Source organism: Camarhynchus parvulus, chromosome 5 (genome assembly GCF_901933205.1).
Source record: "Camarhynchus parvulus chromosome 5, STF_HiC, whole genome shotgun sequence".
In the NCBI taxonomy this organism is placed as follows: domain Eukaryota; kingdom Metazoa; phylum Chordata; class Aves; order Passeriformes; family Thraupidae; genus Camarhynchus; species Camarhynchus parvulus.
Window position 1 is genome coordinate 18,178,621 of NC_044575.1, and position 17,573 is coordinate 18,196,193.

Genomic DNA, 17,573 nt, shown 5'->3' on the forward strand with positions numbered 1-17,573 from the left:
GTTGCAGGAAACTTTTTAAAGAAAGTGCATAGAGGTAATTCAGATGGAAATTGTGAGTGTTACAAGGAACATTGTCTGGATAAATTTCTAAACATGACAGTCATGAGTAATATTAAACTGAAACTACCATGAAAAGACTGAGAAAAAAAAAGTGCATTTACTCATGCAGTCTTCTGGGAACATCAACCATGCAATTGAGCTCATTTCTACAAAACTTAAGTGGTTTTGGTAGCATTATCCTGATTGTGTTGCTGTCTTGGGGACTTTAGGGAATAACTAACTTTCTGCTCTTGGTGCATTTTAAAATGTCAGGATCATTGATGGCTGCTTAGGTCAGTAGAGGTTTGCTACAATGTTTCCATGCCACATTTAAAAAAAATTATAGAGTGGTTTGGATTGGAAGAGACCTTTAAAGGTCATCTAGTCCATCTCCCCTGCAATGAGCAGGGGCATCTTCAAATAGACCAGATGCTCAGAACCCCATCCAACCTCCCAGGAGCATCCACCACCACTCTGGGCAGCCTGTTTCTATGTTTCACCTCTGTCATTGTAAAAATCTTCCTTACAGCCGGTCTAAAATTCGAACCATTACACCATGCTCCATTGCTGTGGGCCCAATTAAGAAGTCTGTCCCCATCTGTCTTAAAAGCCCCTTTAGTAACTATTGAAAGACTGCAGTAAGGTCTCCCTGGAACCTTCTCTTCTCCAGACTGAACAACCTTGACTTTCTTGATGTTTTTTCATATAAGAGGGGCTTCCTCCCTCATCATTTTTGTGGCTGTCCTCTGGACCCCCTCCAACACATCCATGCGTTTCCTGTGGTGAGGATTCAGGAGCTGGATGCATTTCTCCAGGTTGGATCTCACCAGACCAGAGCGGCAGAATCACTGCCCTTGACCTGCAGGCCACACTGATTTTTGTGTCCCAGGCTGTATTTGCCTTCTGGGCTGTGAGCCACAACCTGCCACATCACAGCTTTTCATGTGCCAGTACCCTTTATAGATTTGTCACCAGTGTCTATGGGGCCGTTGAGATGATGTCCATTACCCTGTAGATCCAGCCCAATGCTCACCCACAAAGCAGTCCACCCATCAAATCCTCATTTCATCACTTTGCAGAGAACAATGTCATAAGTCCAGAGAGGTGACGTCCATAGCCCTTCTTTGTTTGCTGGTAGAGTCATTCAGTCCTATGAAGCTACTAGGTTGGTCAGGCAGGACTTGCCCTTGGTGAAGCTGTTCTGGCTGTCCTGAATCACCTCCCTGTTCTCCATGTGCCTTAGCACAGCTTTTGGAAAAAAAAGGGGGCAGGGAAAAAAAAAAATCTTAGAAGAATTTTGAGCTGAAAAGCAGATAATAAGGAAAAACCTGAAAAATTATTAATATTGAAGTTTTTTTTTTTAGCTGTTTCTGACTACTCCAAGCAATACAGCAACTAGGAGAAATGTGGTGTTGTTTCCTATAGAATGAGAACAATCCTTAATGCTGGGTATTAGAGAAAAGGGAATATGGAGCAGAAATAAGCCTTGCCATTGTATACAATGTACCTTCTATGTGTCTATTTCTGTTCTGTAACTAAACACAAATTCAGACATAATAGTTCAAGAAAGAGCCTCAAAAGTCAGGGACTGGAAAGCTGCTTTTACAAAATAAATGGATCTAGAAAGATTCTTTTTTTTTGGCCTCATAAGTATATTTAAAAGTTCAGAAAGGTAGTATCTCTCATATTGATGTCCTCTTTGGTATAGAGGATCAGGTGACAAGAGATGTAATTTGCTGTGAAGCCAAGCTCTGTGCTGTATCCTGAGCTCTGCCCTCAGAAGAATCCCACTAACATGGCACACAGTTGCTGTTACACAGTGCTGCTTCTGCATATGGGTTTACTGAGCCAAGACAAAAGTACTGAAACTTGAAATCAAGTAATTTCTGCAAAGTAGATATAGTTTTATAGTAAAAAAGAATAAATAAACATTAACGAACTTTATCAGTGAAAGAAGTGTGTCATCAGCATCTGCAATACTAGGATCACAAAGGCTTTATTAATTTAAAAGATATGCTTTCATCTGGAAAAAATTCCACAGCCTGAGTCAAGGAGAAGAAGGATGACAGGAGAAGGAGGATGTATTTTGAGATGATCAACAAAACTTCAGGTCTAGGAATTCAGGGTTTGTGAATTTCCTTTTCTCTTGTAATGTGCCTTTTTTCCTTTGAGCTCTTTGGTGGGCATGCTTGTATGTAAGCTTAAAAAAGAGCATCGTAGTGAATCCTTTGTTCAATTATCTTTCAGATTCATGTACTTTTAGTTTCTTTTGTGTTAAGCAGTTAAGTGAGAAAAGAATTATACTGAAAAAGTACTCAGTTGAGATAATCACATGCTTGTTTTGCAGGTACACCTGGTATTAAAGTTCTTATGCCTGCACTTTCTCCAACAATGGAAGAAGGAAACATTGTGAAATGGTTAAAAAAGGAAGGTAAGATAGCATTTTCTGTGGTTGCATTTTCTGTAATTTTTCAGCTATGTAAATCTGTTCTGTAAAAATAAGATAATTTTTCCTGGTTATAGATCAGTCTAGCGAGCTATAGTACAGATCAATATTTTGAAGCAAAATGTTTGGTGTATGGATGCTGTCATCATGAGCTATACCTACTTTGAAATTGTTCATTCTTGAAATGTTGTTTTGCTTAATTGTCTTCCAAAAGGTTGCATTGATCATATTTTTGAAAAATTTCCATTAGGCTCTTCCAGGGTGTGAGTGTGTGTGCTGTTTTTAATTCCCCGCGCTGTCATGTTGCCTAGTAGCTTTGGAAGTCTGAGAGCCATTGACTTTGGGGAGGGTCTCTTTCATTATTCTGCTATGTTATGGAATACCAAGAAAGATATGGTATTTTTTTAGTATCTTTTCTAATATCTTATAGTCTACAGTTAAAACTGAGAGAAATTTAAATTCCTTTCATAACCCTAATAGCAAATGGGGAAAATTTTCCTAAAAGAACTCAAACTGAAAACCAACCAAAAAAAAAGCCTGAACTCTGTGTTCTGACAACTATGTACTTCTGCTAAAATATTTTGGAGCAACTGGACAAAAAGTCTGGATAAAAGTTAAGTTTTGTCTTCATGTAGGTTGTATGTAAATGAAAAATGATCTGTAGAAGAATCAGCAGTTCCTGTTCTGTCAGGAGACCTTTGTCCTGTTTACTCCTACCCTGTCCTTTCTTCAATTTAATATTAAACCTGAATTTTGACTGTAGTTTTGGGTTCCAGATAGCTGTTGATTGTTGTACATTGTAGGCTTTTGGATAGCAGTAGGAATATATCTTGTTCACGGGCATTTTTAGATTTCCCGGAAAGATGAATACATCTGGAGAAAAGGAAATATCTTAAAGCTTATTATCTTTGACAGACACAATTTGGATAGCTAAATGTGTTTTGACTATTGTGCCTAGATAAACCTTTTCCTTTGGCTTATCCTTGTAAGCGTTGGTACTGCTCCCGTTATTTTGTTACTGGAGAGCTTTGCTTTCCTACATTTTGAATACGTTTTGAGAGGTGGCTAAAAGACAGCTTCTTGCTCCAGTAGTGGACTTGGCCTTTTGCTCATGAAACTTTTAGTAAGAATTTTGCAGAATTTACTGGGAACAATTCAGAAGTTTATGTCAATAAAAAAAATTGCTCCAATGTTCTTGAAACTTGAAGCTTCAGTTAATAAAGTCCGAGATGATGCAGGGAGGAAAGAATGATCCAAAGTCCTTTTTATATTTGTTAGTTGTCAATAGCTGTAAAATTCAAATATCAACAGTAACTTGTTTTACAGTAATTATAGCATTCAAAATTGCAGGAGAAAAAAAAAGAGAGCATGGTAAGAGTTGAAGTAGATTACAGTTTGTTCCCAAAATGAATGAATCCACTTTCCTCATAAAAAAGTGTTACTATGTAAATGCTATACAATTTTTTTTCTCAGTCTTTCCACTAGCCTTCCACCCCAACACAAAAGAAAAAAAAGCTTCTCACCTATCTTAATTAAATCAAAACCAATTCTTAACTGATTATTAGACTTTGAAAAAAAACTATGTTAGTATTTTTATTGCTCTGTTTTCTAGTTAGAAAAAAGACCAAACCCAAGTATAGTATTTTGTCTTATTGGCTGCATCTATGACCATAATTAATTCCTATCAATGCTTTTGTTTCCTCTAACAGTCTGGAGAATAAACATAAAGACAATATTAAGATGAATTTTGAAGAAAATAGTGAAGTGTTTTAATGTTTACACACCTCTCTGTAAGGAATGCTCTTAACTACTTAATTCTCTAGAGTGTTCGCCATGTAAAAGCAGTGTAATTGCTGAATATGAATATTTGACAATCTGATGTCCAAGAAAATAAATATTTTTAAGCAGTTGACAGGAGCACGCTGCTTGCATATGGTATGTTTTTCCCACTGTGCAGCCAGAAGGGGTCAGTATAATACTACGTTGATAGACTTTCTGTTCTTTGTGTAAGTCTCCAATGTTTTCATTTCATGGTTTCACGGGATGGACAGATAATTTCACTACTACAGAAGGGAGGGCGCTGAATTTAATTGGTAGCTTTACTTTTCCTTCTCATTGTTAATGCAGTTTCATGTTGATTCCTGTGGGTAATAAAGTCATTCTCACAATGATAAAACTATGTTTCTAAAAACTTGTATTTATTATGTATGAATTTAATGTTGATGAAAGCTGGTAGACTGACAGCCCAGGAGACTAAAATCCTCTTGTTAATGTGGGCAGAAAACAGAATATACAACAGTGCTGGCAGCATCCACATGCAGTGTAACTCTGCTACCTTTTGAGACATCAGCTCCAGGGACTTCAGTATCTGTGTTCAGTCAATTCTTATTTTATTTGCAACATTAAGAAATGCTGTTTGTATCTTGTGATTTGGATACTTGTCTGTCAGTAGTTGAACAGAGCACCAAGGCTATTGGATACCAATTGGATCTCCTGGAAGGAAACTCTGCTTCAGTAGAGATCCTAACCATTCAGCTTAGCTATGGGAATTTAATCATTAAAACCAAATCAAAAACAAATGAAGAAACAAAAAAACCCCAAAAAACAAATAAACAGAAAACCTGAACCTCACACAAAATTTTTCAAGGGCATTATTTATATAATTTCAGAGACCTTTGGTTCAGGCAACTTCTGTTGCAAATACTGCTTGGTTTAAAGTGTAAAAGCAAAGATAGGGTTTGCGAAAGTGTTCTTTCAAATCCTAATTATTGGGAAAGCTGATTCGTAATTGACATCAACCTGGGCATTGATTAGGAGCTATCACAAAGATTGTAATCTCTAATGAAAGTAACTATGATCCTATCTATTGCACTTGGGTACTGAAACAGGCACAGGACTTGAATGCTGCACTGAAGTGGATTCTTACACTGCATTTATTCAATTGCCTTTCAATTTTGTGGTAACTTTGTCTGCAGCAATGAAAGGAAAATTAAAAAAAAGGTAGTGGAAAAGTGGTTTATCCAGTTCTCAGAAGACTTCCTTGCCCTCCCTGTGCAAGATGAAGTTAGTTTTCTGGGAACAGCTTCAGGTACCCAAGTTGAGGTGTGACATGTGACAAACACTTGGATGAAGGTATTTCCTTGGCTGGCCCACCCTGCTGGAGGTACTGCTGTTGGTCTCTGAGCCCTGAGATTTCTTTTTAATGGTGCAGAACACTTAGAGTCTGATGGCAGATTAAGATACAGAGTTAACTTCCTTTCTGCTTGCCAATCTTAGCTCTGTAAATTACAGAATTTGCCCAACAATTTGATTTCTTAACAACTGAGAAGTACTTGCCTAATGATCTGATCTATGGCCTACTTGAATTAATGATCCAGTGAAATTAGAACACTCGTATAGAGCCTAGAGTTTTGACTTCCTCTTATGAACTGTTCATGCTCTAGTTACTGCAAAGTGGAATGTGGCTGTTAGATTATTACATTAAAAAGATGAAGTATATTTCTCTACCAATTTCTGTAATAGGAACGTTTATGACTTATAAAACTATGTAGGTAACTGAGCTGTTGATGTTTTTATTCAACACAAATGAGGTACAACACCTCATTTTCCCTTTCTAATTCATGCAGTCCTGAAACAGGAGATGGGTTTTTTTTGTAGTGTTGTTTCTTACCTAAATGTAGATGGTAACCTACACTAGGTTTTCATTCTGATCCTTAAGCACCATGGAGTGATAGCTGTAGTTCAGTTAAATGCTTAGACAGGTAATACTGTTGCAGTGTTTCTGGTAATGGGGAAATATTAGAATTTTATGTGAAATTGTAGGCATGTTTTAGGCTTGTATGTCTCTGTAAGGAAAAAAAAGCTGTTTTTTGTTGGAAGACAAAACATTCAACTACCTAACAGTTTTTAATGTAATGTCAGTTTTAATGTTGGACATCTAGTCAGTATTGATTTGTTGAAATAATCCAGACACATAATATCTTTATCATCTGCTAGCAGATACAGATATTCTTCAAAAGCAGAGGAAGAGTATTCTTCAGAATTAATCTTGGATTTGTGTAATGTAGCAAAAACAATTTCTAGCACTGGTGCATATTTTTATTTCACTTAGTAAGTATGAATGAATGCTTGAATAGACCTTTCTGAACTATATAGGAGATTAAGCAAGCTTCCAGCTGTGCTTTCCCAAAGACATTAAAATTCCTGAGGTTTATTTGAATTTCTCTAATAGTGTAGACACCAGTTACTGATTGTCCTAAGCAGTTTTAGATAGCTTGCTCTGACTGGTGGCTAACAGTGAATATGGAAGGCTCAGTATTTTATTCATGGCAGTGCTACTGAGTATGGGGTTCTGAAAATAAATTTTGGAGTGATGATGACTTACTGAAAAGACTGTACTTCTCCTTGGAAAGTCTGCTGAAAACATCAGTACTGGGAACATGTCAGTGTTCTGTCACAGCAGCTTGTGATTCTTGAATCTTGGTGATTTTATTTGGAAAGGAAAGATACGATATGATAAGTAAGTATGGGGGATCAACTAGCTATAAAATTTATTAAGGAATACAAAATAACTGTGTTCTATGGTGAATATCTATCTTCCATGGTTAAACAAATCTGAAAGGAAGTTTAGCGTAAGTATTCTTAAGTTCTGTTGTATTTTGCAGGTGACACAGTGAATGTTGGAGATGCATTGTGTGAAATTGAAACGGACAAAGCAGTGGTTACCATGGAATCAAGTGATGATGGCATATTGGCTAAAATACTGGTAGGAATCCTGCATTTCTCAGTAGGGTGTTATAACTTCAGACTGTTGTTTAGCATATTGCCTCAAAAACTAGTTTAGATAGCTGAATTTCTGCTCAGCCTTCAGAAATATGCACTTGCTTGTATTCCTGGGGAGAAATAATTGCCCCATTTGTGCCAAGTGTGTACCAGACTATTGGTACATGGTACATGATTCTGTATCTATTTAATGGATTTTCACTTAACCTGTTGTTTTGTATGTTTTACACCTGGTGGATTATGTCCACGAAATGTTGTAGTTTATGACACCTCTTACTCTGAGTTATAGGAAAACAGTTAACAATCAGTTGGAATCTGGAATTTTGGGTGGTACTTTACCCAGGATGTGTCATCTCTCTGCTAGGTTGTCTTGTGCTAGTCATTCAAGGTGGCATGTTATACAACATGGGCTGACCCAGAGAACAGTTTTTGGAGTTAATAATTTCCTCTATCAAAATTAGTTTGATTAAGCTTAATAGAAAGAACAAGAACTGGGATGAGTAGGAAATTTTCTGAAGCAGTCTCAGCTGGTGGTGTCTTGCAGCTGTTTCTTCTCTCCCTCCACAATAATTAAACAACATGGTGAATTGCAAGAATTTGGGAAAAAATGAATAAAAAGGAGAGATGAGTACTTTCAGTAAACATTACATCACTTGGTTAGGGAGGTCTCATCTAGGGCGCATCTACCCGTGAGGTGTGGATCACATAATCATACAAATTAGGCATGCTGGTATTAATTGCAGTCCAGCTACTTAGGAAACAGCAGAATGGGAACAGGTACAAACTGGTTCCTGGAACCATGAGAAAATTCTACCCTATACTCAGTCAGACATGTGTTTGGGCTGCTATTACAAAAGCTTTTTGGGTTGGTATATTAGACTTCCTATCTCTGCTACAGCTGCATTTTCTTACATCAGCATGTATTTGCGCAGTAATCCTTTGCAAAAACAGAAAAGAGAGAGTAGTTTCCTCTATGGCAGCATTTGAAAAGTGATGTTCTGTTTGGTATCTTCCTTTTTTGTATAAGCAAAGGCAACATCCTTTGCAAAAGTGAAAGTCTTGAGATAGATGGGGGGCTGGGGTAGGGAGGAGAGGGGAAGTAAGATAGAACTCAACTGGAAATGAAGTCTATCAGGGCTTACAAAAACTCATTAGTCTTCAATTCTACAGGATAACTTGTATTTAAGCACTACTGTGTATATAGACAAGAGTTTTAAAAATATTTTTCCTTCTTTTAGTTGTGTTGCTAAATTGGTGTTCAACTATGGAACAACACATTTAATAGGTTTCAGAGGATCTGTTCTGCCATACCAGGATGAACTCTCACATCAGACATACTTTTTAATCTGTGTTTAGTCTCCATGTAGTTATTTAAATAATTGCTGGGCAATGCTTTCACTATTTTTAAATCTCTCTTATTCAGTTTTGAATGTTTCTGATAATCAGTTTGCATCTGCATTTGCAAACACTGCTTTGTTAGATAGTGTGAGGGGGAGATACGGGGACTCTCTCTGTCAAAAGTATTAAAGAATTAATCCTAGAGAGATTAAATTGAAGTTTGCTTAGTTTCTTTAATAGTAATTCATGATGGCTACAAGTAACATTAGTATTTCAGAAGCTGTGGGGTTTTTTGTTTCCTGTCGTGTATTTCAAATGCATTGCAAATTTCAAAATTTCTCTGTGTATTGCTCTTGTGGCACATTTTTGATAGATCAAAGCCAGATTTTCCAGCAGCTGCATGATATCAGTGTCATGGAGCAGTGACATTCAGCCTTAGTTATATCTATATGATCCAGTAACAATCCAATGCCAAGAGCTGAACCTGAGAAGGAAATACCAGGAGGTAGAAAAAAACTATAACATCTTTCAGAATAAGGGAAGAGAGGCAGCTTTGTTGGAGTAACATGAACAGATCATTATGCAAACCCAATTTTTAATGGATTCTTTTAATCCTTGAAATCTAGAAATGGTGGGCGTAAGAGTACATGATGGACAGGCTTTTATTCCAGTCTCCTAAAAATTACAGAGAAAACCTGATGTTTCAGAAACTAAAATAATAAGAGAGCAATAAGGTCAGAAATTTTCAGACTTTTTTTTTCTCTAGTGTGTGATCCTTGGTTGTCTTTCTGCACTATCTGGTGGATATTTCTGCTCTGTATTAAGTGTTCAGTAGATGTTTGTGTAAGTCTTATAAAATGAGCTGTGTCAGGTTTGTGGATGAGGTGATGATTACTTATTGAAAAGATTGTGCTTCCAAGGGCCACTCAGAAGTTTCGCATGTGATGTAGTTAATGGGAATTTAAAAATGTTTTGTGCCTCTGAGCTAGCATCTGGCTGGATTTCACTCACCTCCTAAAGAAATGAGACAAAAGCATGTGGCTTTGATGCCAGCTACAATTCTGAACCATCTTGACAGAGTTCATAATGGAAGATTTGAGTCAGATGAGCACACTGTCTGCTTAATGCTTTGGGCTTTGCATTTAAAGATAGGAGGTTCATTAGGTTAAATTAATTCAACTTCTGTAACCCTTCTTGGTTTTTCTTGACTGTATAATCTAGGTATGGTTTAGGAAGAGCAGGCTAACAGTAAAATAGAAACGCATGCATATATATTTCTTCTCTGTCTGAATAGGTCTTTTAATGATTACATCTGATTCAGTGTAAAATGCAGTAAAAGATTAAATAACTGAATGAAATATTAGAAGGGTAATTTCAGAATGATGACTATTCTTTCAGTAGAGTTGCTTCTTAAATGAACACTGATTTTTTTTTCCTAAAATATGGTTCAATTTGGAACAAAACAGATGATGAATGATTGTTTAAGAACTGTAATTAATTGTTGAGGAATAGACTTAGAGCAGGTACTGGGTATGCAGCTGCAGGTTTTTTCCTGGGTGGGAGATGTGGTGGGAGTACCAGAAAAGGGGCTTTGACCAGGTGCTGACCCTTTGCACAGCAGAGGGCACAGGGACCTGTGACACTGGCCAGGGGACTGGACACTGGAACACAGCAGGAGCCAAGGACTCAGTAGGAAGACCCCAGAGTGAAGGTATGAAAGCACAGGAATTCCTTTTTTTGTGGTCCTTCCCCAGAGGCAACAGCTTGAGCTGGTCCACAATTAAAATTGCTTTAGGGATCCAGATGTCTGAGGTTCTGCTATGGGAAACCCAGGGTCGATCTGGTGAGGAAGCCCTGTCTGAATGTGAGGCCAGGGTGTGCAGGGAGCCAGGTGAGGCACCCATGGGGTTACTGGAGCCACCCACTTTAATAAAAGAGGCTTTGGTCCCCCCTCATGTGGTGGGACTGTGACTGCCAGAGTGGCTCCTGGATGGTCAGACAGGAAAGTTTCTCTAACATTGGTATCTGTTACGCTTTTCTCATTAATGACCTAAATGAGAATTGGTATGGAAACAACTTTGTATAAAAATTCCACTGCAGAATGAGCCAGCATAAGTTCAGTCTCTTTTTCTTCCCGGTGGAGGAAATAAACATTTACTTCAGTATATATTTGTTAGTGACTAAAGCACTATGCTGGGGCAAAAGCCCCAAGGGAATTTTACTTCTCTGTTTGCTTTATCTCCAATTTTTTCTCCCTGTCACAGTCACCTGTGCTTTGTTGGTTTGTTAGCAAAGCTAGGATTTCTTTGACTCCTCTTGGCTGCATAGAATCATTGAATGTTTTGGCTTGTAAAGGTCCTTAAAAATCATCTTTTGCCAGGGATGCCATTCACTAGATCAGGTTGTGCAGGACCCCATCCAACCTGGCCCTGAACGCTTCCAGGAACAGGGCATCCACCACCCTTATAGGCAACCTGTTCCAGTGCTTTCCCAGCGTTTCTTTCTAATCTAGACCTGGCCTCTCTGATTGTAAAACCATTGCCCCTTGTCCTGCCTGTATAAAAAGGGCCTCTCCCTCCCTTTTATAAGACCCTCTTAAGCACCGGAAGGTTGCTAGAATGTTTCTCCAAAGCCTTCTCTTCTCCAGGCTCAGCAACCCCATCTCCTTCAGCCTGTCTTTGTAGGAGAGCTGTTTCAGCCTGCTGGTCATCTTTGTGGCCCTCCTCTGGACCCACTCTGAACAGGTCCATGTCTTGTTGAGGACCCCAGACCTGGACACAGCACTCCAGGTGGGCCCTCACAAAAGTGGAGTAGAGGGGCAAAATCATCTCCGTCACCCTGCTGGCCACAGTCCTGCATTTGCCTTTCTGGGCGGCTAATCCACACTGTTAGCTTGTGTCCAGCCTCTCATCCAGCACCCTAGAGTCCTTCTATTTATTTCAGCTCTTTCTACATCTGAGATTCTAGGCTTCATTGAGGTTTATGCAGAGGTTTTCTTATTGTGAGTAACAAAAATACAGCAGTGACTCAAAAATCCAGGAGATGAAAAGTTAAGCAAAATTGTAATAATTTTTCTTTTTCTATTCTAGTTCAGAGCTGCAAAGGCTGTACGTATAAAAAGTTACTTTGATTTCTGAGTGCTAACTTTAGGTGTATGGGGTTTGTGGCATAATTTAATGTTCCTCTCCTTATAATAGCAATTATAATTAATTTCAGTCTTGAAATATCTTATTAATAGTAGCAATAAAATGGGATATATCTTACTGATGAATTGTCATTAATATGCCTGAAACTTTGATGTCTACTGGTTTTAGTCATATCAGAGCAGACAGTGTAATATGTAACTTAATGTTCTTAATTTAGGTGGAAGAAGGAAGCAAAAATGTTCGCTTGGGCTCACTAATTGGTCTGCTGGTAGAGGAAGGCCAGGACTGGAAGCAAGTTGAAATACCAGCTGATGCTGGAAGTCCATCTTCTGTGGCTCCACCAGCACCTGCACCTGCCTCAGCTCCTGCAGCTCCTTCAGTTTCAGCCCCTCCCAAACTGCAACATCAACCTGGGAAATTGCAGTAAGTTTCTATGTTTGTTATGAAATGGAACTCTTCATTAGATCAGTAGAACTGAACAAGAACAAAAAATATTTTTTGAACAAGAAATATTTTTTGTTCCTTTTTACCTAGCAGGAGGCTGTTTTTTGAGAGTGTTTTTTGAGAGCATGAGTGAGGTGATAAACCTTGCAGGCCTAGACTGTTTCTTTGCTCATAAGCCCAGTAAGTCAATTCAAACAGCATAATGTTAATAGAATTAAATGTATTTATACTCTGTCCTGCAATTAAATTATGAAGGATACTAAGCTTACAGTTGGAAAGAAGTTGTTCTAATACAGGATGGACAATAGTGCTTATGCATCAGATGCCAAATGTACCTGTGACTTGTTGTCTATTTATTTGAGGAGAAAAAGTAAAGAAATGGCATACTCCAAAGTCCTTTTAAGCTCTTGCATTTTCGATATTAGAAAAATATTATTCTAATATTTTCTTAACAGTGGAGCGTGAAAAACTTAAACCAGTCGGTTTATGTGCTCTTTGTTAGTTTGGTTTGGATCTGTTGGTATTCTAAGCATTGCAAACACCTTGTAGGAGGGGTCAACTCCAGGGTGTTAGTCAGGTAGCAATAATCCATAATCACTTTGTGTCACAGGATATATCCTGTTTGGAGGTATCACTCCTTATTTGTGCTTATTTTTTTACCCCCCAAACCTCATTATCTTATCTGTCTGCTGATTTGCTGTGTTCTAAATGCTGACAGCATTTAGGCTTTTCTCATGCAAGTGGATGGCAGCTGAGGTCATTGCCCAGGCATTACCTGCAGCAGGAGGATGATCCATGAAAGGATCCTTGAAAGGATTATGTCTTTCATTTTAGTACCAAAGAACAGAAGTGCTGTTTCACTGCAACTGTTAGAGATGTATCAGCATGTTTGGAACAAAATGATCATTTATGACATGGGGGTTTTTTGGCGAGGGCTTAATGGACCATTCTTAAAATTCAATGAGGTGCAAATGTAGTCTCCTTTGGGAAATAATGAATAGGGGATTTTTGTGGAAAGACTTGAAACCAAGTACTTATTCTTTTATGAGTATGTTGTTGCTTTGTATCTAAGAATTCTAAAACATTTTCTCTAGATGTTGGCTTTTCTCCTCATTTCAGAAAGCAAATCATATTAAGATGCACTGGGTACTCTGTACCAGTGTGCTGTGCTTGGTAGTTGACCAGAGAGAGATGTAGGTTCTCGTGATGTACATTAATGAAATAAGTTAATCTTGCTATTTAAATAATTTAAATTTTCCCCTTCATTTGTTCAGGGTTCGCTTAAGTCCTGCAGCTCGCAACATTCTGGAGACACATGGACTAGATCCAAGCAATGTTACGCCTACTGGGCCTCGAGGAATCTTCACTAAAGAGTATGTAGAGAATTTGGTAAACCTACAACTTTTGATATTAGAGTAACCTCCATAAGATTAAAGTTTGCTTATTGAAAAAGCTATGTCTTTGTTCCATTTTTTGCAATGGACAGGTTTAGTTAAATTTGAAAAATTTGTTGAAAAGATAAGGAGAATGGATTAGAGGCAGTATTTGAAGAAGGCCTTAATTAGAAAAAAAACCAAAACGTGTATTTGTATTTAAGTCCCATCTTAGCTGTGGGGTACTGCTGTCACATTTCCTGCAGCTCAGCCTAATGGTGCCTATTGCCTCCTAAGCAGCACTATTAGCTACCACTGTGGATCTCAAGAATTTTACTTCCCAAGATGCACACAGGGCCCAAATCAAAACCAGTTTTCTGGTATTTTCTTCAACTCCTTTTCTTCAGGGAGTTCAGATATTTTGCTTTTTTTCCTGTAGTTCTGGTCTGAAATCTGTCAGATTTTTGTTTCCTATTTTTATTAGGCTGGGGAGAGCAATGAAGCGTAATGATCAGAAATTCCAGAATTCTGTTTTTCTCCCATTTTTCTTTCCTCTCCATGATTTAAAATATGTTTGTTTACCAAGCTGTGGTTTGTTAAGAACTAGTAGTTGTTTTATACGTTTTTGAGTATTGCAATGTAATGATTGGCACTCAAGCCTTTGAGTGAGAAAGTTGAGTGTTAAAAAATGTGGTAGATTCGGTGCATTTAGCCTTGAAATGATGCATTCTCTTCACATGAGTATGTATGTTATTGGAAGTGAGGATTTTGGCAGAAAGAAATATTTTTGTTCTCAGGAAAATTATTTCTTTTGACAAATACCATCATTCACTTACACAGACTTTGCTGGCTACTGTTATTTTAGTTCCATTCAGACACAACCTGGACCAGGTCAGTGTAACTTGGAACTGGAGCCAGAAAAGTGGCAGACAGTTTTTCAAACTTTTTTTTTTCCTTATGACCTTTGGCTGAATTGAGATATAATAAGGAATGAAAACGTAGAGTATGCTATGTAACAGCAAATCATCAGAGAGACTTCTTTCTTAATTATATAAGTGTAATGGTAATTTATGGTGGGTAATGAGGCTATGGCAGGTGGAAACCCTCTAGGACTTTGAGCTAACAAATTAACACTTCCTAGTTGTCATGGAGATCTAGCAAAGATTTTTCTGTAGTTATGAGAATTGTCTAGTAAAATAATTTCTTTTTAAAACTGTTTTTTTCATACAAAAGATTTGACTATGAAATGTCAGTTTAAGATGAACAATGTCTGGGGTTTTTTAACCATTCTTTTTAAATTGGGTTGATCTTTCAGATGCCTACAGACTGTTGTTATATTCAGTTTGAAATGAAATGTGCAGATTTTTATAGAGAGCTGCTGCAGATATTCAGGGAAATATTTCCTTTGCTGCACTCACCAGACTACAAGAAAGAAAGATAGCGAGTTACATAAGCAAGCAAGATTCTTTCCCTCAACTTTCTATCTTTAAATTCAGTTCACTGTAAAACTTGCAACAGCAGTTGGAACTTCCACTCTGCTGGTGTTCTCTGTCATGACTTTCTCCCTCAGCAGGCCAATACTTTATTTTATTTATCTGTATGCTTTTATTTATTTATACTTCTCTTATGTGTCTGTTCAAGGTTGAATTACTGTTGTTATTTTCCTGCCTGATTTGTTGTTGGTTTTGTGTGTGATTTTTTTTTAAGGAGTGGTAGGGGTTTTTATTTGTTATTTCTAAGTAATATCCTCTTATATTGCTTAATATAATTTTCTTCAAAAATGTCCTAGAAATGTCTAGAAAATTGGTGTGCCAGTACAAAGTAACTCAAATACTCTGTCAGAGATTGTACCATGTTTCTACTCATCAGCTCAGACACTTTGGGAGGGCTATATTAAAATGGATTGTTTCAGCTACTACTGCCCTTTTCCATTCTATTTCATAGTGGTCTAGGGATTTATAAATGCAGCCATGAAAAAGCTGGTTTTTGAGAACTGTGTTTTTCTGAGGCCCTGTTGCTCCCAGCTGTTGTTAAGTCAGCGTGTCTTGGGATCTCTGAGCTGCTCAAGCATTTTCAGCTTGCAGAGAACACACAGCACACCCATGGAGTACTGTTTTTCTGGAGATGAAATTCCTGTGCATGTATGGAGTAAGAACTGACCCTGGGATCTCTGCTGTGTGTGATTTGTTACCTGCTATATGGGAGGAATGAGTTCCTTCTACAATGATAGTGCAGTAAATCTGATACCTGGAGGTTTCTGATCTGCTCTGAATCTCTGCTAACCATTTGCCTTCTTGCAAGAAATCTTTGAATGAGTAAACAGGTGTGAACATGTGGAAAGGGAATATGAAACATATGAAAGGGGTTGGGTGCAATTTGGTAACAGTAACTGCCGCCACAGGAAGCTTGTGTCAATCCAGGCATCTCTTGTTGCACTGTTGGATCCTCAGTGATTCTTAGGTGTCTGGGTAACCTAAGTTGTATCAAGAAAAGTATTTTGAACACAAAAGACTCAGTTTGCTTTCATCATTCTTTGGGATTTGGGTAACATGAAGTAAAAAGACTACATGGTTCTGTAGTAGTGGTAAACTGAAGTGTAACAAAGTTGCCAGAATCTGCATATTTCTAATAATAACAGTTTGGTAAGGCATATTTTTATTTAAGAAATGTTTAATAAACTTCCATATCTTTTCTGCAAAGTAGGCTGCTCTTTGATGTTCATTACCTCTCTTCTCTTCCTCTGTTACTGACCCATGTTGATAGAAGTTTATAGAGTTGTTGGAAAGATGTGACCAACCCTTCCTTTTCCAGTTGTAATAAAATATCTATTTACCTGACTTTTCCTTAAAGCTGTTTTATTTTATGTGCTTAGATGCCTCTTCTAACTCCGCTTATATTCAGGCTTGCAGTGTTGCAAATGACAGTCAAAACATTGCTGTACCTGTTTTTCTTAACCAGTTAAATATTTTGGAATTGATGGAGGGATCTCTATTCATATGTATGTATAACAAATACATATGAGCTTTGATTTTTATATATGTGCCTAAATATATAAAAACTAACTACATAACATAACTTAAAACTAACTACAAGTTAGTTTCAGAAAGTATTGAGCGAATTTTTAATCTAAAAATAAGCTTAATTTTGGCAATATGTTTTCCAATTAACACACTAAAAACCACCAAAACCAGATGGTCTCTCCTATGACTGCCAAGTGCAAGCCCTTAACAAATTTTTGGTAGCTTCTAAATGTTAACCAAAAAGCTTGCATTATGTCATGCAGTTACTTTTTATGGCTCAAATTGTCATTCTAGGGAATGATTTTCATTCTATCAAATCTAATATTTTTCCCTGATACAGTAGTTGTGTCAAATAATAAACACTTAATTTTAAAACAAATCTTGGTGAGCATATTAATTTGGGAAAACAAGAACAACTTTTAATTAGGAAAAATTTTATCTTGAGCTCATTTGCTTTTTTGTTTTCAATATTGTTTGTTGAAGTATGTATTGAAGGTAAGAATAAATTGAAGTGAGTCAGCAATGGTAAGAGGCATTCTGCAGAGGTTTTCAATTTTTCATTCTTGTTTCTGGAGTGCTACTTTTTAGGAGGAATGGAGAATGCATAATGTTCTGAGATTTTGTTCTTTCTATAAAGACTTAATAACAAACTCTTGGCTGTCACTCAAGAATAGTCTCTCAAGCAGTAATCTACTGAAATTAGATAGCTTTGTTTAGTATTTATGGCTTGTGTTTCAAAACCTTGACAGTGTTGTAAGGAGCCTGATTTTTAATTTATTTTAATTTCCTCTGCCAATTTGTGGAATTTAACTTTTGTATTCTTGGTGAAGTGATAGAGATTTGTCTAGGGTATATTATACAGGCTTTTGTTAGCAGATCCGGAGAATAAAGAAAGGAGATCTACAACTGGCTTGCCTTGCCCTTGGCAGTGGTGGTGGTGCAATTATTGCTGTTCAGCCTCGTAGGTGCTGGTCTTTAGCTTATT

General features: G+C 37.4%; 1 protein-coding gene across 2 annotated transcripts in view; it reads left to right on the forward strand.

Annotated features, from left to right (window-relative positions):
• Positions 1-17,573, forward strand: part of PDHX (pyruvate dehydrogenase complex component X) — a 35,173-nt gene that overhangs the window by 4,259 nt on the left and 13,341 nt on the right. For both annotated transcript variants that reach the window (XM_030949140.1, XM_030949139.1), the window contains exons 2-5: positions 2,387-2,470; positions 7,150-7,250; positions 11,969-12,174; positions 13,470-13,568. In XM_030949140.1, coding sequence (XP_030805000.1) covers positions 2,387-2,470; positions 7,150-7,250; positions 11,969-12,174; positions 13,470-13,568 — 490 coding nt within the window. The remainder of the gene's footprint in view (positions 1-2,386; positions 2,471-7,149; positions 7,251-11,968; positions 12,175-13,469; positions 13,569-17,573) is intronic.